Raw genomic sequence first — 27263 nt, 5'->3', positions numbered from 1 at the left:
GCAACTCCGATCTAACTCAACCATAAACTCCCACAACCCTTTACCTTCCTCAAACTAACCTGTCGCATGCTTGAGGATTCTGAGTAAAATAGCGCAGGATTATAATCGGAAGAGCGATTAGAGGCCGAATTTGATATTCTTAATTAAGATCAGAATTTGACTATAGTTTAATATAATATTTTTAAATATTGTTGGTTCTGTGAGAAATTAAAATCTGGCTCTAGTTATTTAAATTAAAGTCTGAAAACTGATTATTTAAATTTATTCTGCTGCTTTTTTTATAATACATGATGAGATGTTTTGTATGCTTATAGAAAAAGTTCTTCATGAATATCTGGTCGTTGCCATGACTCTTAGTTCGTGATCTCGGATCGGGGGCATGACACCTAATCACTAGGACCTTCTAATTACTTCAAGATATTGTTTAGAGGATCAATTGGCTAGAACTTCCTCATTGAAGAAATAACTTTCCACTTGGAAATCAAGACCAATAATATATAATTAGTTTGTTTAACTTCTTCTAGGTTACCACTGGAAGAAAAGAATCCGATGCCAAGGTCATTCTCTACCAAACAACACGTTAAAATTCTTCTGTAGAAATTTCCCCTGCATAGTGTTCGAATGTGTGATCTGATCCCTTGTATCATACTAGTACTGCTAGTTATTCCTGCTTCATAATTTGCTAAACGGCTCCCAGAAGGAATCAGAGACACAATAATGAATCTCAATCCATTACTGAAGTATACCTTTCCTTCGAAGAGTATATAGGCTTCGTTCTATACCACCTAGAGGCTATCCCTAAAAGAAGGTTGTATTTAGATATTCTTTCCTCGACCATTTCTCTGAGAGTGATGTTATGACGTGAGTACTTCCTCCAATTTTCTAGCAATATCTTCTCTCATCTTTCACTTATGCCCGATCAACATCCTCCTTTTGTCCTAGAAATCCCTCGATGATATGGTTTCATGCAGTGGTTACATCTAATTGAATATATTCTCCAAGTTGAATTTATTCCAACATCATAATATGCCTTCATCTTTTTGAGTTGGCGAACCAGCCCCAGCTAATGAGGATATGTTCAAATAATTTCTGTCTTTTTGCACTCACTAGAAGATCTAGATGGTGAGCTTCTCAATCTGTTGAAACCTAAATTCCATCCAGACAAACCAAGCGAGGAGTTTGATGTAGATCAGACCAAGTATACTGCCAACAGGCTATTAGGAAATCAATTAATTGCAAAGCCTAAATATTGTGAACAAATTCCTCCATATCATGTTGAAAACTTAGGCTATCATTTATTTGATGCTGGCCTCAGTGCTAGAGTTACCTCATTGCGCGCGCTCTCTCTCTCTCGCACTCTCTCCCAGCTCCCCTTCCCCCCGCTTCTTTCTTTCTTTCTTTTCGAGTACCCATGGGAAACCGTCCTCGAGTTTACAAACCCGGCAAAATAGGAGAATGCACGAACATTTCAAGTCACTCATTTCGTCGAGCATCAGACGTGCACTCGGGGACCAGTTCGGTTGCCAAAACTCGCTCCCAGTCGAGCCTCCGCGTGTGGTCGTTGATCTCATGTCCCTGGGAATGGGATCACCTGAGAGGACTAATCCGAGCCTGGCAGTAGGAGCTTGAAGCTTTTCATACGCTGGAGGATTCAAAACATCCGCTAAACCTTTTGACCACCAGTGTCAGTCGCCTTAAACTTCTCAACCTGGGATTTTTTTTTCTTCATTTTTTTATTTTCTGAAATGTTTCGATGCAAAATTGGTGCTAAAATCGATTCTTTGCTTCATTTTTCTCTTTCTTATTTATCATGCTCCTTTGATGTTCTTATAGTGTCAATAGTTTTTGTCTGAATGCATTTGTATTGACTAACATGATAGGATGAGCATCATTTGAGGTACTATCCTCAGTCTTGTTGTGAAATTGGGAGGGTTTCAACTAATGGAAATTTTTGTTGCAAAACTTCATAATTCATGCTTCTGGGATAATATTTGTGATAATAAATACGAGATCATGGTTTGTCGTACCGGTCCGTACCGGCCGGTACGTACCGGTCTGATCGGGGATTGGTATCGGATCAACATGGAATTCGGTACCGATAGCTTATCGTTGGAGAACCGGTATGGGACCGGCACAGACTGGTATCGAACTGGTACGGGACCGGTCTGGGCCGCCACCGGCATACCGACCAGTACCGGTACGGCGGACCTTGTACGAGATGATAGGCAACATCTGATTGTTGACCCAATTACCATGTAAATAGACTTGACAGAGAGATCCAGACAAAATGTAAATAGGCGTACTGTCTCATTTATTTGAGCCAATATCAAGTATTGAAGGGACTCAAGATGCTTTGATGTTTGATAAAAATATCTAAAAAAGCTATACTGATCTGTTGTGTAATATGTTGCTACAATGTAAAACCATCAAGACCAAGGTAAGCAGTACCGACTGTACCGACGTACCGGTGGGCATCGGTACCGGTACGGTACCGAACCAAACCGAGCCAAACCAGTACTGTACCGATGGGGCTAAAAGTCAAAAAAAATTAAAGCCGGTACGGACTGGTCGGTTCGGGCCGATACCGAGTCGGTATGGGTCGATACCGGTCGGTACGGGCCGGTACGCGTCGGTACCGGTCGGTACGGGCTGGTACGGTTCGGTACCGAAATATGTAGCTATACCGTACCGGTAGAGTCCGGTACCGATATGTACCGGCCCGTACCGACCGGTACGGCAGACCATGATCAAGACCCATCTTGGTTTTTGTTTTTATGTGAAATTTTGAGAATGCTGCATGTGCCACGAATAGAATGATATTGGGCTAGGTGATTGGTCCTTTTGCAGATTCTTTCCCATGCCTCAATGAAGAAAACTCCATATTTGCCATCTAAAGGAATTAACCAATTACCGAACAATACATGCTGTATATTGGAATTACCAATTACCAAATAATACATGCTGCAATAGTTTGATCGAAAGTTTTTTTTTTTTTATAATTTTAATTTGAGCAAAGATAGACCCAAATATTCAATAATGTTTTCTTGGGATGTCAAAACATGATTCAATTGATCCATAGAGTTGACACTGAATTGAAAATATTATGAAGATATCATGAGAAGGTTAATCCATTCAAAATGATTGGAATATTATGACTATAAAACCTCAAGCTGATTTAAAAGAGTACATACTACAAACGCACTTGAGATACTTGAAAGACTGCAAAGTTAGAAATAACTGAAGATTATATACAAAGACAAAATAAAAGGCTTAGAAGCCCTTGTTAGTGTTGAGACCAGAATTTAAGACTGCATTGTGTAGAGAGTGTGCCTCCTTAAATAACATCCTTGAATATTTATAGTGAAACGTCCCTAATAGTTTCTTTCATGAATTACTTTCCTTGGTAGTTATGTCTAACTATAACTTTCTCGATGGTTGTTGTTATCCTTAAGTTCCCTTGGTAGTTTTTCCATGCATACGCCCTTGGTAGCTATCTCTGTATTTAACATTATTGGTTGTTGCTTTGACAGGTAACTTTTTATTATGTGACATTCTTTGCATACTTGACACTTGCCAAATTTTGATGATGCAATGCATTATTATCATAATCATCATTGTAATGACCCAAGACCCGACCTAGAAAGGGCTATCCAGAAGTTAATCGGGGTCTTGGTCTTGCTAAAATAACAAAGACCTCTCAAACATACACCCAATATGGGGCTAAACACACACTCCATGTGTCCTCATATATTCCTTTCCTTTAAGCCCTAGGATCCTTGCGAGGGGAAATCCCCTGCACACAATTATGTGGGATTAAGCACATGTTCGTGCATGTCCTTAAGGAGCGGCAATGGGGCGGATATGGGTCGAGTAGGCCATTACCTATACCTGTCTCGTACCAGTCTCGAGGTGGGGTGGGTCAGGTAGAGTTAGATGGCACGGGTTGGAGCGGGCGAAGCTGCAAAAGTCATTATTTTTACATACAAATAAAACAAAAAAAAGTAACTCTCAATACTTCATATAGTATTAAACAAAAGAAGGGTCGAAGATCTAGAATGTAACAAAACAAATTTTCAACAACAATAAAAATAGTAAACAAAAATGTTGTTCTTTAGGAAATCAAATGTCCCTTAAACAAAGAAAAACCATCAACTAAAAAGGCGAACACCTAAACATGTATCATGAAACCTTTCACATAATTAATTTTTTTCAGGATCGATCACAATACTTTTTTCTCCGTTATCATCATAATCATCACGGATAGTTTTGCTACCTTGTGGTGGAGATGATCCTAAAAGGTACGAAGAAAAATAAAGCTTCATGAGTTAATAATGTAAAGAATATAATCCGGATTTGAAGCGAAGGTTGGGGAGGATCCGATTGGTAAGGTTTATATATAATTGGGTTGGCTTCTTGGGGGGGGGGGGAGGAGGATTTACCATTACCCATCCCCACTGCTGACTCCAAACAGGTTGGATATCCTATGAGGCAGAGTAAATTGCCACCTCTACATGTCCTTGCACACTCCATTTAAGTTGGCATCCTCGTCAAGGGAAGAGTCCTATCATAAATACCAAGACTAGCTTATGGTTTGCCCGAAAATAATTTGTGTGCTAGTATCCCCTAGCCATATAGGTTGTAGGCCGGGTTAGCTTTGATGCCATTTATAATGATCTAGGACCTCACCTAAAAATAGCTTGTGAGAAATTATTAATTGGGATCCTTAGCCCTGCTTTAAATACCTAAGACCTACCCATTGCACACATGATGTTACACTAGCACATGCTTCCTCGTTTAAGCCATGGCATCATCAACAAAGGAAGGATCCAATTAAAAATTTATGACCAGCTCGTGGTCAATGCCAAAAGAGTTTGTGTTGCAGTGTCCTCTTGTCACATAAGTCATTGTCTATGTCAACTTTGATACCATTTTTAATAATCCAGGACCTCATCCAAATATGGCTAGTTAGAAGTTATTAATTGGGTACATGGCCTTGCTTAAGTACTCGAGACCTCCCTAATACACAACCTAGTGTAGGACTAAACACACTCATGCAAATCCTCATAGAACTCCTTGTGATTCTCTAAATAATTTATTTAGAAGCCTCATTCAATAATTATGAAATTACTATATTGTTAGTCCTTTTTCCACTATCCCTATCTTTGACTGAAACCCTAGTATAATCCCACTTGGTGCATATAATTTTGATGTATATCTGTAGTTTTTATCTTTTTTATTTAGATATTTTATGAATTTCTCTCTTGCCAGGTTCAAGATAGAAACAAATTTATGGGGATACATTAATCCAACTCTTTATATGTATGTGTTGTATTCGGAAATCTGGTGGGCTGAGGATAATTGTCTTGTGTAGCAAAGAGCTTTCAAGTAAAGATCTTGGAATTAAGATATTGGGATCCATAGAGAGAAAAAAAACATGCCTAGATTGTCATTTATTTTAGGGATGGGCCTTTAATGTAAGTGACAGAAAATCTATAAGTAGGTTTTCCCATTATTTTCAGTTATAAACCTTAACCTGCATCAAGGTTACAAGAGGAACAACAATAGGATTATATTTTTGAATCCACTAAATATTAATCAACATCTGAAAATCAAACAATCAATTATCTTTCTTAACCTAAACTCTGTATCTTCATCTTTGTTTCTTATACTTTATCCACAAAAAATAGTTTAAAACTTGTTTATTCATCTTGAAAGTTAACCATGTCAACTTTAACTCAAATTATTTCAAGCAAGGTGCTCAATCTCGGTATCGGATACCTTATCTGTACATTATCGGTTCGGTACGGTACGATATACTCCTGTAGTTAACCATTTTTTTAAATTTTTATCTCGGTACGCCTCGATATTAGGTCGATACACCTCGGTATATGTCGGTATACCTCGATATGGGATTGTATGCCTTAGTACGGGGCTTTGTACCAACTTAAAGTTAAGTTTTGTACCGATTTCCTTCCGGTACGGTATGCCCCATACCGGGCAGTACGGGGCGATATAGCAAACCATGACTTCAAGTTCATCTCAGACCTATGTTCAGGAACAACTATTTTGTCAAATTGTTTAATCAATTTGAGAAAATGGCCAAGTTTTGAGTTTATTTATGTCTTGTAATTATATGGAAGTTATTTTATAATTATAGAATAATTGAGTTATTTTAAGTAGTTTTAGTTTGTTATATATGCCATTTCACCATGTTTCTGGTCTGTCATCCCGTCATGGAGTTGTCAAGTTGATTCCATGAAGAAAAAAGGCTAGTTTGTATTTCCACCTTTGTAAACAATATTAGATTACCAAGTGGTAATGATCTAAGAATGATTCTTCGCAACATATTTTTTTCATATGTTAGTAGGCCTGCAACTAGAATCTGTACTTATTTACTTATTGCTACACCAGTTCTTTTGTCTGCACACAATTCTTTTTCAACTTGTTTTCATGTTGGGGGATACAATTCTGTATTTATATCTTAAATTTTTATCTACTGCTTATTAGGAACTTACATTTTTGACATGATGCTCTAATCATTTTACACTGCATGAAACATTTTTAGATCCCTATGATCCATCCTTTGGATGAACTGAGAGGGAAAGGGAAAGAAAGATTATTGAAGATCTGAATCTCTTGTGGTGAAGTTGCTGGTGAACTCAAATGAGTTGAGTATGCTTCTCCTCCTTGCTTTTAATATCTGTTTTCAGTATTATCATCTCTTCTGGAAATTTAGATGTTTGATGCTGAAACCAAACACAAATGAGAATAAGACAATAACTACAATGTGAAGGATTACTGTGAGTGGGAAATATTGATCTTGTAAACCAAGGTAATCCTCAAGAAACTCTTTTATGGTCTCATCTGAGCTCCCTGGGACATGGATAAGTTCAACTCTGTCACCCAATTGGGAAAACATTAGACCATAAACAGTCCATGCTGCAGGATCAGCCCAATAAAACCATCTCCACCAAAGTGGTATCATCTGCAATAACACAGTCAACTGTCATTGTGGCATCCTGTGTGGCTTTTTGCAAAAATAATAGTGAAGCTAGGGATTTTATGTACCTTTCTAGAAACTATGAAACCAGAGAAGACATTCCACAAGATAAAGATGAGGAAGGAGAGCATGGCAGCTATCTCCTGGGTTGGTGTGAGTGCGACTGTCATCATCCCGTAAAGTGTGAAGTAGATAAAACTTAACATCGTGAAGAGCATGAACCAAATGAATTTCACTGTTGTGAATTGAAATCCTATCATTGGATATACAATAAATGAGAAGATAACCACTTGCAATATAACATATGGAATTTCAACAGCCACCTGCACATGAAAACCAAATTTAATTCAGATTTCATTTCAACCAAAAGCTTGAAAGAGAAGAAGTTATGCTAACTATATATCATTCTTTTCTATCAGAGCTTTGACTCTGTATTCATGACATACCTCATGAGTAAGACGCCACAATACTAGTACAAATTTGATACATGTGATTGGAGGATATTTCTTGTATTTAATCCAAATTCCCACTTTTATGATGGACCATGGAAAATAATCTGTTCATACAGGACCGACCATCCATGTAAAGGGATAGTCCATCCTATTTTTTGAGGATCTTGAGATATTCTGCACTTAATGTTTGGTTCATACCGTTCATTTGAGGGTCCCTAACAATCATGATCAAAACACCGTTCAATTATTTTTGTTCTTTTTTAAAAATTTAATTGAAATTTATGCTGATCATGATTGTTAAAATTATGTTCAGTTTTATAGTAATGCTTCATCATGTCATTGTAAAAGGTGTCCTAGTGTATGAGGCTTTTGCTACTGCGGGGTCTAGGGAAGGTCAGATGTTCGCAGCCTTACCTCTACATGCGGAGAGGCTGTTTCGTGTTTCAGACCCGTGACATGCAGATTACAATGAAGCAACTTTATCGTTGCGCCAAGACCTACCCTCGCTTCATCATATCATAATACTTTGCAGAAATGAGTTAGACGAACAATCCTTTATTTAATGTTTATAACGTCCTTGTAATTTGCAAGTCTATATATTTACTTTCTCCAAGCATGAGAGAACTTCTAAACTTCTGGATTAGCTGATGTTATAAATAGTGAGTAGCAAGCATACAGTTCAAACTTTAAAGGAGTTTGTTTTCAGGAAATTACACCATATTACATCTGAAATTAATAGTTTAATCACATAGATTCTGTTTTTGAGATTTGCAACAATGAATCATTATGTGGTAAGTTCTGGTTCATATTTTTTTTGTTATTTATGGTACATACATGCCTGTAAGTTATGGGCAACAGTCTGTACTATTTTAATGCCCTTGCAGACCAAGAACCGTTGCTTTTTGGCTTGCATTGGCATGTGTTGCTTCAATGCACATTATTTGAGCTTATCTGCAATGTTATGGACTCATATTCTGCTCTCCCCTTTTAATTTAGCGCCCTACTATCCTAAAAAACCTTAAGTTTTGGATGGTTCAGAGTTGTTCCACGCAACAGTCTTCTTTGACTTTATTTTTGTTTTGAAGATTGTACTCTGCTCTACGGATTGCATGCAGCAATAATGCAAAATCATTTTGTTGCATTGCATCAAAAGCATGATCATGAAAAACCAATTTATCTTTAGGTTTTCTTTTAAAAGATAATTACATATGTTTTTTCTTGCATTAATTGGTATGTGACTGGAAATTGAAGAACCTACACCATGAGAGGCTCCCCCAGTCTCAATCCTCTAGAAGACGAGATCAATTTGAGGCTAGTAAGGATGGTACATATGATTTCAAAGGGTAATGCGATCTGTTGACGGTGACCGAAGATAGGTAAATCTCTATTGTCTCATCATCATGGTTTTAACTCAGGGATAGCTTGTCTGGTCTATGATTAACCCCCTTAAAACCTTTCTCATGCAATAGGACACTTGTGCCAGCGGTGCTTTCCATGCCCATCCAATGCTTTCAAATACAGAGAGTTTTATGCGAGGCAGTACTTGGACTTGGAGTGGACTACTATCTATCAGGGAGCTTCTCAGAGTATCAACAGGATAGGTGGAGTGCATGAAACATACTATTGTTCAACCATGGTGTTGAGCTTGCCTTATGATTACTGTGTAAACATAGTTTTATAATGATTAATTACTTAAAACTATGATATACACATTAAAAAGCAATCGTTAGAAATGGCATAATATCTATAAGATGGTTCATAATGCTAGATTCCTTTAGCCAAAAACTGTGTTAGTATGTCCATAATGCAATTCTTGTCATTTTGTAGCACATTATTAGCCGATATTTCTGATTCTCAATGCTACAAGAACCTAGTTTTTTCTTTACATGAATTACTTACAAAACGTTGGTGGTCATACCCCTCAACTTAGATCTGGAGGTTTTGAGTTCGAGTCTTGAGTGGTGCATCATCCTCAAGATTCAGACCAAGGCAATTATAATACAGGTGGGACCCTTCCTTTTCTCAAAAGAAATTCTGAAAAACTTTCCTAGTTAATTTGATCGATAATAGCACTGTTCTTAAGTACTTGTGTTGGGGCAGTGTTGCTTACTATTACAAACCATAGAAAATATCTCCCAAAGAGGAACCATGACTTCTATGTATGATAACAAATTCTGTTATCCATTCTTCAAATTATTTCTGGAACAACAGTAAAGCCATTTCAAATAAAGATCTATTACCACTTGTATAAGCAAATAATTGCTCACATTTTTTCCCCTTCTATTTTGGTGAAACAATGTCTAGAATTAGTTTGGCCATAGCCAGCTTGGAAAGGAATTTAGTCAGAAGTGAAATAATTTGTTGATATTGGAAGAAAAGTGCAGGTGAGCACACACAGTGCATCAGAATACTTATCATGTCAATACTTTATCAGAATATGATTGCCAGCATGGTACTGGCTTCATGCTAGTGCTGGGCACATGGTATTTTCTAGCATGTGCCAAGCATTGGCATAACATGGAATAACCCATAACCTATTTTGGCAATGCTAGCACATCATGCTACTGGAATGAAATACCTCAATCTGCAGATCAAGGTTTACATGTTCTGGTACGTATGGTTGTACCATTACATGGTATGTCTCCTAGTTCTGGGATAATAAGATAGAGGTGAAATACCATTTGCTGGGATCAAGGTTCGCCGTCTCAGTACCGGACCCTGTACTAGTACCATACTATCACTATGTCAGTACAGTACGATACAGGGTCTTTTCAGCATACCGACTGTCGGTATGCCTTTCGTACCGAGTACCGGTACCCCTCCCATATCGGGCACCAGTACCGAACTGGTACGGTACTATACGGAGTGTACTGTCCGATTCGGCCTGGTACGACAAACCTTGGCAGGTATGATACTGGTGCAGGGGTGTATTGGTATCACTGTCTTACTGATAGTATTTATTTTGGTTGAAATGGATTGGTACCAGTAGATGAAATTAGTTAATGTAATAAACATTTTCTACAACTTATGAAATGACAGAAAAAAGGTACTTCATTCACTAAAAACTATCAAAATGGACTCTAAAACAAGAAAAACAAGGCTCAGTTGGCCTCTATATGTTTTGGCTTCTCACAGAAAATTGAAAACATTTTATCCATAATGATTCATCAAGCTCAAACTTTCAGTAGAATCATTTACTTCAGTATAAAATGAATGCGGACAGCCGAGTACCTGAGCAATAGCATAGGGCATGGAAGAGTACATCCCAGCTGATCTTTCTCGATAGAATACAGTTCTCTCCATCCCCACAACAGGCTGCACTATACTGGCATTTACGAAGCCTAGAAACAGTGCTGATGCATACATGACTCCTAGTATGTTGAAAATATCTTGCTCCTCGGTACTGTTGTTCAGTGAAAGAACCAAGTTAAGATCTTTGAAATCAAGAAGAAGGGACTAGAGACTTTATTTTGATTTTTGAACTCACATTTTGGAACCAATTTGCCAGAAGACTATGCCAAAAAGAAGTGAAGTTGCAATTGTAGTTACAAAACGAACAACATTGTGTTCTGGATTTTTCCAATATGATCTATGCTGTTTCCACAAGCATGCCATGCTCTGAGATTTAGAACTTTGCCAATATCCAGATGGAAAGTGCAGGTCCTGTGAATTTGGCGTTGGCTTACTCAGCTCATCAACTAGTTCCATGTTTTCTCTGTGACATAAAGTATCCAATCAATGATGATCTTGTTTTCTTTATCTTCACTGTTATTTTTTACCCTTTTATTAGCTTACCTGTATAGAGAAGAGTTGCGGAAGATCTCTGCATAGTCTATGCAAATATTATATTCCATGGCAGGAGAAGTAATGTCTAAGACCCATGCTGCTGGGTTTTGGCCATTTTTGATTTTAGAAACTTCTGGGATTGCCTGCACAGAAAAGGCTCAAAGTCACCTGTCCATCTTCTCTCCATTTTAAAAGCAAAGAGATGCAACCAAAATGATCTTACCTCAAAATACTGAATCATATTACGAGATAGAGGGCCTAGAGAACCACTGTAAATGAGCTGCCCTCCTCTTTTCATTAGTAGTAACTGCAAAGCATAGTCAATAGAAAAGCCAATAATTAATATTAGAGCATTTTTGTAGTATTGATGACCTTATCTTATTTTTAGACTATATGGGCATGGTAAAATATCAGTCACAGCCATGGAAGCTTTGAGAATTTTTAATATTATTCTACATGATGCAAGATTTGCAATCTCAATTTTGGACCACGTACTAGTGCCCAACTGGTACATCCCATACTGATTGCTGGTACAATATATACCTCGGTGACACTAGATACGGGGGCATACCGAGTCACGGTATCCTATTAGTATGGTATCATACACCCAGTACTAGGTGGTACGGTCCAAGATTGCAATCCTTTCTATGATGTTAATAATTCAGGGTTTTCTTTGCACAATTTTATGATATTTTTCTTCCCTTATTTGAACCCAAGTCCGAGATTCTTTTGGTTTCAAGTAGTCTTCTGTCAATGTAAAATCAGTCCACATGTAGACATTGAAAAGTCCAAGTATACTACAATAGATAGGACACATTTCATTAGCTTGGATCTTAAGAGGAAATTTTGCACAACCATGTTAGTTGGTTCTTGTCTAAGCATGTATATTCTCCTCTTGCTTGATGTTAACTTCATATTTTACCTAAGAAGAATTAATAATTCTGTTTATTATTTTTATAGTTCTTACTGCACCATGTTATTTCTTATCTTCCTCTTGTGATTATTAGAATGTAAATCATCAAAATTCAAAACTAGTACCTACCTCATCAAAAGATTCAAAAATCTCGATGCTTGGCTGATGGATTGTGCAAACAACAGTGCGCCCAGTGTCCACTGTCTTTCTCACTGCCCTCATGACAATTGCTGCAGCACGAGCATCCAAACCAGATGTTGGTTCATCCATGAATATAATGGATGGGCTAGAAACTAACTCTACTGCTATTGTGAGCCTTTTCCGTTGTTCAGCTGACAGACCATGGATTCCCGGAAGACCCACCATTGCATTTTTCAGTGGCATTAGCTCAACCAAGCGCATGACTTCTTCTATAAACATCTAAAGTTGGGGATAAATGTCCTGGTTAGATATACTTTGATTACAATAGACAGGCATTCCTCCTATGAACAAAGGAAAGAAGGGAACGAAATATGTTTTGAGGAACCTACATTTCTTTCATGAGTTTCAACATGGGAAGGCAGACGAAGCCATGCAGAGTATTGTAGCGATTCATATACAGTTACGAACGGAGAGTGGATATCTGTCTGTTCACAGTATCCTGAAATCCTAGCAAATGTCTCTTGCTTTTTTGGATATCCAGATATTTTTATATTGCCTTCAATGAATCCACCAGTCTTCCTTCCCGCCAAAACATCTAGCAATGTGGTTTTTCCTGCACCAGTTATTCCCATTAGTGCAGTTAGAACTCCCGGCCTGAATGCACCACTGACATCCTGTAAAAGCTGAAGCCTCTTCTTATTTACTTTATGCTTCTTCATCTCCTGATCACGGGAATAAAGATATGTTCCATAAGGAGAAAAAACTGTGATCAATATTGGATTCAATGAATACTTGGTGTGAGTTGGTGGTAAAGTAAGAGGATTTACTTTAGGCATGTCTACATAATAATTGATATGGTCAAATACAAGGGTCAGAGGGTGAAATGGCAAAATCATTCCATGCCTTGGTGCTGTCCCATTTATTTCTTGTTCATCAGCTGTTTTGTTTTGTTTCATGCCCCCAGCTTTAGCACCAGTGATGACTTGATGCTTGTGTGGAGCTGCAAAAAGTTAATGATTGGGATCAGAAATCCTCAAATCTATTTAGCTTTATTCTTTTGTGATATGTTAAAGCATGTAAAACACATGGTGAAGTAAAGAATACATACGGTTGAGAAACTCTAAAGCAAATATACTGAGAATGTTGAAGGTAAGAGAGAAGCTGAGTAAAACTCCCACACATATCCAGAACCAATACCATTCTGTGAGCATCCCTCTCGATTTGAGGACAGCCTTCCCAACAGTGTCAGCATCAATGTATGCATAATGTACTTTCTGTCAAAAGAAAAGATCATTGTTTACCAAATATAAGAGAAGATCATGAGAAATTTTTTCATATGTTCTAATAATTTAATTTTGTCAAAGACTATTATCGATTCTTAATTGCAGCCTTTTTTCTGAACTGATTTTTCAAAATAATGAGTCTGACAAGACTTTCTTTGTATTTCTATTTGGAATGTGATCTATTATTAATCCATGCGAAGCTGCACATCTAACTTTACAGAACTTTTTATGTGCCAGGATAAATGAGACCTTACCATGCTCCATCTTTCATCAAGAAATTCGTTGAGTGCTACTGCATTCTGTCCATAGGTCAAGGGAGAGGCCCAGTATCCCCAAAGCAGCCATGGTTGGATATTGTCTGATTGAAGAGACAAATTTAGTCGGGATGGAAATGGTGAGTCCTTAAGTCATCAAATGACATTCTTGGATTTTTGTTATAATTTGCTTCACCAAATATGCAAAGAATAAACAACTGACCTTTTGATATGATAAAGCCTCCAAGTATATATACTGCAATAAGAGTTGCAGACCCTAGGGTGTTTGCCATTACTTGTGTTCTTCCCAATACAGCAATGAAACGGAAAAGGTTCATCGACATTTGATGCACACAGAAAAGTGATAGAAACTGCTGAAAAAACCTACAAGAACCAAGGGAAGAACATTGCAAACATGCCTATTTTAGTTTTTATTTCATTTCTATTTTAATTGGAGTGGTAAAAAAAATGACTCATACCTAACTGCTGATGGTGCGAAGCCAATAACAAAGTATGTTAAGCAGGTCCATATACCTGTCTCTACCAGTGACATTGGGAGACTAAGGACGAAAATTGAAAGAAGGAGTGCCCACCCAGGCAAGTGTAACAATTCTCTCTGCTTGTAGAAAATGGGAAGTCTTCTTATTGTCATTGCCAGCTCAGTCATGCCATTGAACTTCACTATTACTACACCAATGAAGATAGCTCCAAGAAACTTGTTCCCATCCATGATTGACTGGTGATTCATTTCTGTTCGGGGGAAAAGTGTCATGATCACAATTGCCAACAGTGTTATCTGTATGATCTTGAATAAATGCACTGGGAAATTCCTCTTTAAGAGTAACAGTTCCCTTGAGAAGCATGCCTTGAAAACTTCCCACTTTGAGATTTTATGGCTGTCATTGATTTTAGTTGATGAATTGCTGTTTGCAATATCACTTGGTTTGGAGAGCTCCTCCTCTAGAAGTTGACCCAGATGAGAAGAATGAAAGGATTCTACAAATTTGCCAACTGAAAGGTATCGGTATTCCCGTTGATTACCAGCCCAATATTGTCCTTGATCCATTCTTGAAGTGACCTGTCCATAATTTAGCAGCAAATGTTAAAATGGTTTCAGATGTTAACAGATGAGTATTTGATAAATTCAGTCAATGCAAACCCATTATCAGATGATAATTAAATGACTAAGCCGATCATGGTTTAACTTTAACCACAATTTTTTTTTAAGAAATTTGCACTTTATCAGAAGTTTTGGGTTTTTCTTGGGGAAGTTACTGGAAGTCCTTAAAGAATGTCAAATAGCTTTCTAAAATTTTTACTTTTTCAGTAAAGAGTTTACTGGCAGTTACTGAAAGTTAAGGAAAAGTAACAGTTAGTATTGTGTGACAAGTTGGAATGATCCAAGCGATGCATGAGAATTTGAATAAGATACCCAAATAGTTGATAGGGAGAAGGTAATTGGTACCTTCTTGTGAGGAAAGTGAAAGATGAATGAGGACAAAAATGAAAAACAAGTGTGCAACAACGTATTGAAGCATGAACCCCTTGGGAAGTTAACAAAAGAGGGGGCTTACATAGTGGTGTTGAAAGATCGTTCATGTTCATGTTTCTGAAAGGAGTAAGCTACTGTTAAGTGGTGTATGATATAGTATGGTAATCATGGATAACTAAATATGTTGCAATGTTGAATTTTCTTTGTCAATGCATTGGAGCTTTATAATTTAGCTAAGGTTGTTTGTCGGACAGGTTTACTATGTTAAGGTAGAAAATCGAGGGAAACATGTTACATGATGTTTAACTGAATAAAACTATAACAGGCATGGGTTTTTTGGTGGACTGTTTGCATCTAAGTGTTTGGTTTAGGGACTATGTTCAACTGGTAGGTTTCTAGTTAAGTGCTTTTGTGTTATTATCAGTAGAATTCTACAGCACAAAGAGAGATAACAAAATATAGTACACTGATTAACACTTGATTGGAAATTTCATTTTACTACTTAAACAGTTATATGAAAGGATATGTCTAACGAATCTTGCTATATAAGCACATGTGGATCTGTTTCTGCATCTTATTAAATATTTAGCTGCTGACACTTTTTGGTCCATTTAATTAATGGATGTGGGTCTTCACTGCATATCATCCTATCAGATTAAATACGAAATAAATCTGCATCTGACTAAACCTTTGCTAACCTAATAGCATATTATGACATTGACTTTTCTATGTAGAACATTGTGTTGTTGTTCCTGACTGAAGTTAGACTGTCACAGCATTGTGACATTAGCTAAAACATGAACTTAGTTGTATTTGATCTTACTTTTTATTTTTGTTTTGTTGATTTTTAAAGAAAATAATTTACATAAATATATTTTTATTTAGAGTACATCTGACTAGCTTGATAAATTATTTTTCACCAGCTATTTCAATTAAGAGCAAAATTCATAGTTTACAAAAGCATTTAAGATTGATAGAGTGAACTCAAACTTTGAACAATATAATGTAAAATACTGCTATAAAATGTCAAGAATCATAGTTAAAGAGTAATAAACTAGTTCATAAACAAGTACCTCTTGAAGAAAGTCTGCTATATTCTTCCTTTCTGGGCATTTAAAACCCATTAACTCAAAAAATTCCAGAACATTCTCCCGAGGGCCTTGATAAGCAATTTGTCCCTCACATAAAAGGATTATATCATCAAATAATTCAAATGTCTCGGGTGGTGGTTGAAGTAAGGAAATGACTATGGTAAGATCCAGTAAATGTGCCATTTGCCTGAGAAACTTGATAATCTCAAAGGTAGTGGAGCTATCTAAACCAGTCGATATGTCATCCATAAAGAAGCTTCTTGCAAGGCCAACTAGCATCTCTCCTGTAACATAAAAACCTTATATATGCATTCTTCATTATATAAAAAATAGATAAAAAGTAATCTAATGATTTTCATGTAACTTTATTGATGTTGTTTCCTAAATTTGATCGATATATTTTCTTGCTAGTAAAAAAAAAATATAGGCTGACATTTTTTGTGCACAATACCATTTCCTTTTCTTTGTCCAATTTCAAATATAAGTCTAATATATTTAAGCCTATAATACTATGGTTTGCTATTTTTCCCGGATAGATTCTTTATCAGAATATCATTTATTTTTCCCAATATGAATTTCTCTTTAATCAACTTTACAATGATTATATCTCGACTATTGGTTGTAACATCTTAAAAATTGAAAAACATAAACACTATAAATATAAAAAAAATGAATAGATGGTTTATTTAGTGCTTGCCATTATACTGAAACAAGATAAAATAGTTAATACGATCACAGTATATTTCAAATTGTGCTTGGATTTTCACTTTAAATGTTTTTCTTGTTTAAAAAAATCTAATGTAATTCTTGAATCTTTAAATTGATTAAGCAATTATTTTGGTAAGGCATTCATATAATTCATTATTTATTTCTTGATAAATTAAAACATTACAAACTTATATTCTATGAAATAAATAGATGAATCTAAAAATAATTTTAAATATCTTATTTATGTAGAAAGTCACTATAACTTATGATCAAATTTTATTATATATTATTCTATTTGCATAAATGTCATGTGAGGTATGGCCCCTAAGAATATTTTCAGATACAATTTATTTGGCTTCTAAAAGTAGATTATGCATTGTTATTGACTTGCCTCACCAAAAGGGTATTTTAATCATTCAATTATTCTAGTGAGTTCATGTTAGACATGATCGCGTACATTTATAATAGATAGATTGTTTGGCTATCTACATCTTTTGTTTCTTTCCCCCCTTTCTTAGTACTTTACATTGTTATGTTATTTTCGCTCATACTTCTTTATCTCTCTGTTTTGCACCATTTTCTTTTTCTTTCAAGGATTTTTTTTTTCATAATGCCACTTAGTCATAAATCATATAATCAAGGTTGGCGGAACCGTCCCAAACCGTCTGGTTCAAGGCTTCTCAAGCTATACCGGCGGCGGACCGGGACGATTCCGGCAAAAAAATTGAGATGTCATCGCCCAAGAAGGAGAAGGAAAGAGAAGAAAAGAGAGCGAGAAGGGGAGGGAGGAAAATGAGTGGAATTCAAGCTGGATCAGATATTGAAAATATTAAGCATGGTATGTCGTACCGTACCGAATCGGATGGTGCCGAATGTACCGTACAGTACTGGTTTGGTACTGGTGGCGTACCAATATTCAGTATGTCAAAAAAACTGCGTACCGTACCGACACTATGCTAGTGTGGCACTGGTACGGGATTTGGTACCGAGACGGCGAAATTTGATATTAAGTAGATTTTTTTGGATAAATTATATAAAATTTCACCCATAATGCACTTAGCCTTATTGGCTAGAGCATTTTCACTTTTTCCTGTTGCATAGTTTTTGGAAAGTTTCATCCCTATATTTGATCTAATCAAGCGGTGTAGGTGTCATAAGATACCTAATGCCAGCGATGGGCCCACTAATTGCCTACATGAAATATTTGTCCTTCTGATATCATACTGTAAACCACTATTATATTATTATTTTTTTCTTCCAATGCTGCCGTTCTCTATCGTCTTTCTAATATTGCTACTGCCCAAGGTACGTGGTACCGACTGTACCGACGTACCGGTGGGCATCGGTACCGGTACGGTACCGAACCAAACTGAACCGAACCGGTACTGTATCGATGGGGCTAAAAGCCAAAAAAAATTGGAGCCGGTACGGATTGGTCGGTTCGGGCCGGTACCGAGTCGGTAGGGGTCGGTACCGGTCGGTATGGGCTGGTACGCATCGGTACCGATCGATACGGACCGGTACGGTTCGGTACCAAAATATGTTGCGGTACTGTACCGGTAGGGTCCGGTACCGACCCGTATCGACCGGTACGGCAGACCATGCTACTACCGCTACTTTTGCCAATTGACCTCAGTTACCATGATCTATATTAGCATATATGCTATACTACCTTGAGCATGACCCTTGGCTTCGGGTTCCTTACAACATGACGGGGTCGATTTACATTATATACATACTACACATTTTAAGGGAGATTATGTCACTGACATTGTTATGGTAACCATACATGAACCTGAGGTTCCAGTACATCGTACCTGGGATCGATATAGATGAGAAACTTTTGGTCGTCCTGCGTAACATGATTTACAAGATGGAGCTTGATCCGAAAGTCACGACTCTGTGACTATAAAAGGTAAGTTAACTTAAGTAGCATAGGTAAGTTAGCTCATGTCTTTAATCATTAACATATTATAACATGTATCTTTTTTATAGAAGAAAATATTTGGGAGGGCACTGACAGCTTTGGAGTCTCGATAGTTGTCGTAAGTAAAAAAAGCATGAATCCAAGTCTATTAGAGATCAACGATAAGTATTACTTAATGTTAGATAGTTACTAATATGATACTATCTTATATATAATTTTTTTTAGTACTTTTGCAGCTAAATGGTGGATGCATTTTGGTTTGTCGGTGAAAAATCTTAAACGGCTAGCCATTTGGATCCTCTCTTAGATGGTCTCATAGGGTGGTTGCGAGCGCAACTGGTCCACCTTCGTCCTTATCCATAGCAAGTAGAGGAACCATCTTGCCACAAAGGTGCCTTAATGACCTCGTGTATGTTTATTACAATATGAGGTTGAGGCTGAAATGCATTTAGGAAGAAGTAGAGCTGAAGTACACAGATCCGATCTACAATGCTTTTGTTCAGAATGAGGATATCCCATGATCGGATCGCTTGTGGGCTAGCAACAGAAGTTGGAGCTTGATAAGTTAGAATCGCCTCCACGATCGGCCATTTCATAGCCAGTGAGACTAGGATAGATGCAGAGCCAATAGGCAGATTCCATTGTTTATAAGATACAACCGCAGGGTGATTTTCGATTCATCAGTAAGTCCTAGTTTATGCATGCCACACAGAATAGAAGCTACGGTGCACAAGTTGGTAGAGCCCATGAAGATACGATTGTATATAGGAGACAGGCTCTTCGAGGTCGTTCAGAAGGACACGATGCAACTGCAAATGATCTCGTATGTAGAGTAGGATCCATAGACGTATCAAGTTTCGAGTTGCATGCTAGATTTCATGGTCTGCCGTACCGGTCCGTACCGGCCGGTACGTATCGGTCCGGCCTGGGACTGGTACCGGATCAGCATGGAATCCGGTACCGGTAGTTTATTGTTGAATAACCGGTATGGGACCGGTTTGAACCGGTATGCCACCGGTTCGGACCGTACACCCACCGGTACGGACCGGTACGGGACCGGTTTCGTACCGGTTCGGCCGCCACCGGTACGCCAACCGGTACCGGTACGGCGGACCTTGCTAGATTCTATTATCTGCATCCACAAGCAGCTTGTGAGCCATATGAATATGAACATGGTGCGTTTGAGGCATTGTTTTTTAGTCGCTACTATTTATACAGCTCGGAGCACCTTATGGGTTGGATTTTATTGCCGACATAGTCGGATGGGTCCCTCCACAGTTGTATTATTAGCCAGAGGACACCTCTTAGAGCTAGAGCTTCAGTGAGAGATCTGAGACCAGTTATAACCCAGAGTCGTTCCTTATGGGATGAGCGAATATGATTACAATGCCGCTTGTTTAGAGGGGTGAGCTGATGTGCTTTCTGATTATGCTAATGATCTGGATATCTACAAAGACATTGTTACTTGATGGGATTCTAGATATAGGTATGTATATTATACTTTAAATACATGTAATTGATTGTATAATTATATGTTTTATATCTCACTAATTGATTTTTGGATATTTTATGTTGCTTCTCCTAGCGTGCACAGCCAAGATCGCTGGCTTTTTTCTTTGCATTTTGGTTTCGGCTTGATGCTAATGCAGAAGGCTGAAGGTAGCAAACCCAATAATACGAATTTGTTAGATTTTTGCCTCTCCAAGGTAGCATTGTTTTAGAGAAATGCCACGATAACGCAGAAAATGACTCCAAAACATCAAGAAGCATCATTTAGGGTGTACTGGGGTGATAGAAACATCAAAAACTAAAAGAAACATCAAATTAGACTTAAAATCATTCAAAAAACCAAAAAAAATGATTACTTTTTATTAAAACTTAAAAAAACGAAAAAAAACGGTGTGCCGGTTCGAAACTAGCACGCTATAGCATAACGTATATCGATACGATACTGAACTGAGAGCCGATCGGTATGGGTCCTGGTACCAGTTCGGCTAACCTTGGTTAGGATTAGGATCAACTTGCATATCATAGAGGGGGTTGGACCACATTGGATCAGATCATATGATTCTTTCCAATTTTTTGAAAGATAAAAGAAATAAAAATCAGAATGAGCTGATTGGAAAGCAAATGGATGAATTATAAAAGGAAATTATATGTAAACATAAGAAATGCAATTTCCACCACCATGTTCCCATTTATAGTTTATCCGATGGGCAGAGCTACGATTATTCTCATGCAGGTCACAGAAAATGTGCAGCAGCCATGATAATAAAAGCTTTTAGAATTTTCATTATTGGCGATTATTAAAATTCTTCACACAAAAAATTATTTCTAAAGTCATGGACATTTTTCTATGTAGGCAACACAATCAATAATACTATGAAAGGACTCTAGAAAATGATAATATAGATGTCTATGTTTGCAAATTTAATAAATAAAAAACTTAGACATTTAAGAAAGAAATCATTTCATTGTTCCATTGTGCAACAATGTAGTAATTCAAAAACCTAAGAATACAGTAAAATAAAAAAGAAGATAAATCCACATTTTAGGGCAACATAATCTAGTAGAATAGCACAGGTGGTAGTTGAAAAAGATATTATGGAAAGCAAAAAACCTACGAAGAAAAAGAAACTACATACTTTTAATGAGGGCCATGGGCATCTTAGAGAAATTCCAACTTGGAGAGGGACTTTAGGAAATGGTAAGAAACGTGAGAGAATTCTTGCCAAATTAAGGAAACAAAGAAAGAGAGAGCCCAGGAAAGCATTGTGAAAGAGAAGTGGATGTTTGGATCGAAGTTTTTTGGCTCTATTTGCTCGAGTGGATGTTGGTTACCTTTACATTTTCTTTCATTATTTAACACACAAGTAAACAGAACATACATAATTAGAGAGAGAGAGAGAGAGAGAGAGAGAGAGAGGTGGGGGGCTACAAGCTTTAGGTGGTAAGTGGTTGGAAAGATGAGATTCAAACAGACAGCCGAGGTGGAGTGGAGGAAAGAACTGATATTCCTTCCCCGCACCTTTTTTTTGTCGCAGGAGGGGAGAGAATGTCAATTGTACTAAATCTTATTCAGGGCCAAGCCTATTAGGAACTATCATGATTTCTTTACTACCAAAAACTCTAGGTGGATTTCCAATCTCTCTCTATCTCTTCTGTTGGTTTTTGGGGGAGAGATGTGGCTCTTTGCTTTGCATGTGGCTTCTCAGTAGAACAAACATGTCTAGGTATAAAATATATGCATATACGGTGATACAGGTCAGTATGATAACCTTTCCTAATTTCAAAAAAAAGAAGGAAATATGATGGCTCAGGCCCAAAGAACAAATAAAAATAACTGACGATGTTTCCATCATCATTATCAGACTTTATATGTAAATTTGTTTCCTTTCCTTTTCCTTCTAAAAGAGAAAATTAATTCTCTTTTGTCCTATAGTTAACCTATGGCATCATAGGTGGGAGCTTATATGCTTCCGCAGGCAAAGTAAACCATAATTTTTTATACTCAATAGACCATGATTTATCACTCCAAATATATCAATATATGCATCTTTTAAAATAGAACATTGTAAGGATATGAAATTTTGCTTTTAGCTTTTAGTTCCTTGACCTTTCAGTTTCCTTTATGTTTATCTTCAAACTTAATTGGATTGTTAGTCTTATGATATATAGGCTCATCAGCTCATGAATAACAAATGCAATTAAAAAGGTCAAGTTAATCATAAAATGGACATCAACATTGTTCAATATGTTAATAACATGTTGAAGTTTGGTCTTATAATTCATATGATCTTATAATTTATATGATCCTAAGATTTCTAATATGGATTAGACCTTGAATACTATCTGGTCGTGATTTAAACATGAAATTCTGATTGCTCAGGGCCATCATGTTTTGGATGTAAGTTTTTGACAACAAAGTTAGTAGCCATTTGAACATGTCCATTTCCTTCCATATGACACGTTCAAGCATGGTACGCTGTACTGGCCCAAACAGACGGTACGGGACGTACCATACCGTATCAGTTACGGTACTCGGCACCCGTACAGCTGGCGTACTGATATTCGGTATGCAAAGAAAAATTTTGTACTGTACCATACCGACACTGTGCTAGTATGGCACCGATACGAGGTCCGGTATCGAGATGGCAAACCTAGCCTCCAACTAATGTTTGAATTAGTTTTTTAATGCATCACAACTCTGATCTAGATAGTCATTAATCATAAAGGACTTATAATTAATTTTGTATAGTTTAGTGGTACCTATATAAACTTTTACCATATAATCTTGAAGTATATTATGCCTTCTTTTTTGCTATTTTTATTATTACTAACCTTCATGAACTTTTTAACGGCTTTTGTGTAGAAGAAATAACAAATAGTGCTAAGAGTGTGATATATGATCATTATTTAAAAAATGAACCTAGTCTTTTGTCATAACAAAATCTCCTCTTTAAAAACTACTTATGAATTTTTAATGTTACTTCAATGACTAACTTTAAATTTTGTATTTTATCTTGAGGACATGCTTTCTTCTTGTACTGATAGTAGCTGTGATAATTTAATATGGGCAGAAGCACACTATTTATGTAAGAGAACAAAGTGAAATGGCATGGTTAAACTAAAATGGCTAAAATAATTGGTGGTACTTTTCTTTAATTAACTTTCACCAATTTGATATTCTCGGTTCCTAAATGAACTGGATGTTGTAAGCATTTATTTTTATTCTAATCTAGTCTAACTAGTTTGTCTAACTTGATTTACATATGTACATACCACACAAAATGGAGGGTGAGTCTTCTTTTACATAATACATGCATAAGGAGAGAGTGAGAGAGAACCATATTAGTTAAATATTTGTCTTCTATTTGTCAATAAAATAATTTATATGTAAGTATAATATTATCTAATTGAATTGAGCATAAACATAACTAAATTGTAAGGGGAGAAGCAAGAACCATGCCTAAGTTGTTAATATGTAACTTCTTCAAGAAGAACTAATTTATTTGATAAGGATTTCTTACTTTCTAATACTGATCTATTCAAGCCTTGTGCTAGGTCACTTTACCTGGCAATATAAGTATCTTAGTAATCACTAGAATAGTAATAATATTTTTAGTTTTATGTAAATAACAAATTCACAATGCCAATAGGTTATATTGTTCTCTGTAATATTGCAGAAAACATGGGTACTTGTTGATATTCTTAAAACAGACTCTGAGGAAGAAATAAAGCTCCTATCAAAAGAGCAATCTTAGTACACAATTATACATGAGAAAACTTAGTAAGATTAATTAAGCACGTACCAATGGTCACTCTTTTCTTTGCCCCCCAGAAATCCCTCTTCTCATCTCATCTCCTATAATGGTATCGGCACACTCATATAAGCCAAGCATCTGTAGAGTATAATAGGTTATAAGAAGCCCAAAAAAGTTAATAAAATTCTATTTAGATTGACATATTAAAGACCAAAACAATACTACTGATACAATCACTTTGTAATAATTGCATTGCAATGTTTATTAGTCGACAAATATCGATATGTCATTGATTCTTGTTAAGCTTAAATGAAAGTGGTGATCAGTTTGAATATTTATATTTGGAATTATTGGTCATTTTCTCAAAATGGACTACTCCCTTCGCCTGTGGCCTCGTCCCCCTCGGGGATATCTGGTGAATAAGTCTACCTAGAAAGGGGGGAAGTGCTTTCTGCGCTTTTAAGAATAATTCATCTTAGTTGACTTGGATTGTGAACTTTGCTATAGAATCATTAACAAGAGGCCATCAATTTATGCTAAATTTCTATATAGGAGAGCTTTTCTCAAGCTTTTCTTGAAGTCTTGGATTTTTGTCAAATTCTTACATAAAAGCTTTCCAACAAGCAAGGTTTTGCAAAACTGACTTGAACCGCGCATCTTAGGGTATACCAAACCAAACTGATAAAAAACCAGGTCGGTTTGCTAGTTTGGTTCGAAACTCAGTCCAAACTGGTCCAAACAGAGTTGAACCGTTGGTTCTTCTCGGTATGACTTGGTTCAAGTCGGTTCCAGGCCCTCCCATGAGTAAAAAAGGAGGAACATCTTAATGCCTTTCTCCCTCTTTTTTCTGCTGAGAACATGAAGGAAGGATGGGAGGGTGAGGAAAATCTGGGAGAAAGGATTTTTTGTGGTTTTGAGCCCCCAATCTAGCCAAGATTAGATAATCCCCTCTCTCCTTTTCATTCTTCTCCTTTTTTCTTTTATGGTAATATATGCACCCGAAGAAGTCATGTTTTGCTGATCATGTAATTTTTTAATTAAAAAATATTTTTTGTTAAAAAGCAATATCTAAATTGAAAAGGTAGTATGTTGGGCTTGTGTATCTTATTAGTTGTCTTTTTGGCAACAATTTATTTAAATTTAGACATAGTTATGGCTACCCAGATTTAAGTTCAAACTCAAATAAATTTCAAAATTAGTGGTGATTAAGACATCTATAGGATGAAAATATATATGTAGTACCGGTGGTAAGGATTCTACATTAATCCATTAAAATTAATTAGGATTCTACATTAATCCAAATTAAAATTAATCTTATACTATTTTATAATTAAATATTATTTTTAATTAAATTAAAAATATTTATTAAAACTAAAAAATTAAAGGTTATTATTCTATGAAGATAATTTAGATGTATTTTTGAAGTAATCCGCCATTTTTTGCATTACAATATAATTATCAAATTTTAAGTGTTTAATATCTAAAAAATTATTAATGCAACTACAAATCATGAAAAATATGACAATGTGCATTGGTAATTGGGACATGTTTTCTTGGACATGCATTTTTTGTTTTTTTTATAAATTATCGCATGCATTAAATGAAATTAAATATAAAGTCACTTATATGTCTAAAAATATGATTTTTTAAAAAAAATGTAGATCCACTTTATGTAATTCATGGTACTGAATGAGGTGGTTTATAACATGTCATCAAGCAATCATAAGGTCTCCAGGACCAATATGAAATAAAATAACATCAAAACAATCTTAAATTCACATTTCCCAAGATCCCTATGCCTCAAAATAATCATAACCACCAAAAATTGAAAAAACAAAAAATAGTGAACCAGTACCATGCTAGTATGTAGAAGCTACCGAGTATCAAGGGGTATGGTACCATATCGTATTGACTCAGTACCAAGCTGGTACTGTACCTGATACCAAGATTGCAAACCTTGTCCATAAGCTTAGCTTGGAGTCTTGGGCTCTAGTACTTAAAATCACAGAGCTTGTTTAAAAAAAAATGAACTCCAAAACAAATATCCATCTAACATAAAGTACGATTGATTCTATTCTAGTGATATTGGAGAAACTACATGCATCTATGAAATCTTCTTACTCAATCATCAATAGAATATAAAACCTTCTTTATGAAGCTACTTCATGTGTCACTGTTGATTGTCCTTACAACAATTTCTAACCGAGTATCTGCACCTCTTTCTAAGAACTTTTATCAATAGGAAGTGTTCATCGCGGTTTTCTTTTTAAAGAAGTGCCCAATATGTTTTCTTGTTATTACCTCTGCATCATTCAGTGTTAAATTCACGTTGGTACTTCCTATGGCTAATATAATTTTCAAGTTTCTTCTGAGGTTGGGTAATGTTAAGCCACAATCTATCAAGATATGGTGCTTCAAAAACTTAATTATCATGATGATACAACAATTGTCATTTTTCTTTTATGATATCAAATTAATTACTATCAAATTAGTAATGTTAGAAGAATCATTTGTAATTTTCTTTATTATTTACCATGAAGAATCTAGAATCATGTTCTATATATATTATGCAAGTTGTGCTCCTTTCAAGTTATGCATTCATATGGAGTTAAATGCAGTATGTTTGCGCTAAATAAATTAAAAGTTTTTTAATCCAAAAATTTCTTATTTTATGAAGAAGTTAAAAAAGTTTAAATGTTAAAAAATAATACCTTGATGATATAATTTGTTGTAGGGTTTTTGCTTTCTCCACAAGTGGTGGCCTGTATAAAATTGGCATAAAAGAAAAGTCAGTATGATAGATGATATATCTTAATTATTAGGCCTAGCATAAGAAAAGAAATGATAAACTAAACCCATCACCTTTATAATGGCATCTCTCTCCAAATCTAGTTTGTTTTTGATGGTGCCATTCTTCCTTTCAAATGCTTCCCCCAACATCTCTAAGATAAA

At 36.2% G+C, this 27263-nt stretch overlaps 2 protein-coding genes and 1 long non-coding RNA gene across 7 annotated transcripts in view; 1 reads left to right on the top strand and 2 right to left on the bottom strand.

Moving 5' to 3' along the window:
- The first annotated feature begins 320 nt into the window (after positions 1-320).
- Positions 321-27263, top strand: part of LOC120105452 — a 34134-nt gene continuing 7191 nt past the window's right edge. For 2 of the 3 annotated variants that reach the window (XR_005507850.1, XR_005507848.1), the window contains exons 1-5: positions 321-1684; positions 6566-6672; positions 8704-8828; positions 8922-9053; positions 13813-13969. This is a non-coding gene — a long non-coding RNA (uncharacterized LOC120105452). The remainder of the gene's footprint in view (positions 1685-6565; positions 6673-8703; positions 8829-8921; positions 9054-13812; positions 13970-27263) is intronic. The other variant, XR_005507849.1, reaches the window with a different exon arrangement.
- LOC103696677 (ABC transporter G family member 45-like) lies at positions 6666-24449 on the bottom strand. 3 transcript variants are annotated; one of them, XM_008778363.4, is made up of 15 exons: positions 24360-24449; positions 16395-16696; positions 14309-14907; positions 14053-14213; positions 13830-13933; positions 13401-13566; positions 13120-13292; positions 12682-13014; positions 12281-12571; positions 11462-11545; positions 11248-11381; positions 10940-11167; positions 10684-10855; positions 7069-7323; positions 6666-6985 (listed from the first exon to the last, which is right to left on the bottom strand). In XM_008778363.4, exons 2-15 carry the CDS (start codon positions 16689-16691, stop codon positions 6716-6718), a joined length of 3267 nt encoding a protein of 1088 aa, XP_008776585.4. In that variant the 5' UTR covers positions 16692-16696; positions 24360-24449; the 3' UTR covers positions 6666-6715. The 3 variants fall into 3 exon arrangements, with proteins under 3 accessions (XP_008776585.4, XP_038973871.1, XP_038973872.1); XM_039117943.1 differs by having other exon boundaries at positions 12682-13292; XM_039117944.1 differs by lacking the exon at positions 24360-24449 and having other exon boundaries at positions 12682-13292; positions 16395-17139.
- The window catches only part of LOC120105451 (ABC transporter G family member 45-like), a 19503-nt gene continuing 12994 nt past the window's right edge, over positions 20755-27263 (bottom strand). Inside the window, exons 6-8 of the mRNA XM_039117945.1 lie at positions 27174-27253; positions 27023-27073; positions 20755-24449 (exon numbers count right to left, since the gene is read on the bottom strand). Coding sequence (XP_038973873.1) covers positions 24366-24449; positions 27023-27073; positions 27174-27253 — 215 coding nt within the window. The 3' untranslated portion in view covers positions 20755-24365. The remainder of the gene's footprint in view (positions 24450-27022; positions 27074-27173; positions 27254-27263) is intronic.

The sequence above is a fragment of the Phoenix dactylifera genome, unplaced genomic scaffold (assembly GCF_009389715.1).
Source record: "Phoenix dactylifera cultivar Barhee BC4 unplaced genomic scaffold, palm_55x_up_171113_PBpolish2nd_filt_p 000288F, whole genome shotgun sequence".
NCBI lineage: Eukaryota > Viridiplantae > Streptophyta > Magnoliopsida > Arecales > Arecaceae > Phoenix > Phoenix dactylifera.
This window is presented reverse-complemented; position numbering and strand designations above follow the sequence as displayed.

Excerpts from the sequence above, each read along its gene's own strand:
- LOC103696677 (XM_039117943.1), bottom strand. The coding sequence starts at position 16,691 with ATGCTAGTTGGCCTTGCAAGAAGCTTCTTTATGGATGACATATCGACT. Across the intron at positions 13,934-14,052 it reads AGGCTTTATCATATCAAAAG|ACAATATCCAACCATGGCTG; the intron begins GTCAGTTGTTTA and ends CTCTTCAATCAG. Across the intron at positions 13,293-13,400 it reads TGCTTTAGAGTTTCTCAACC|CTCCACACAAGCATCAAGTC; the intron begins GTATGTATTCTT and ends AACTTTTTGCAG.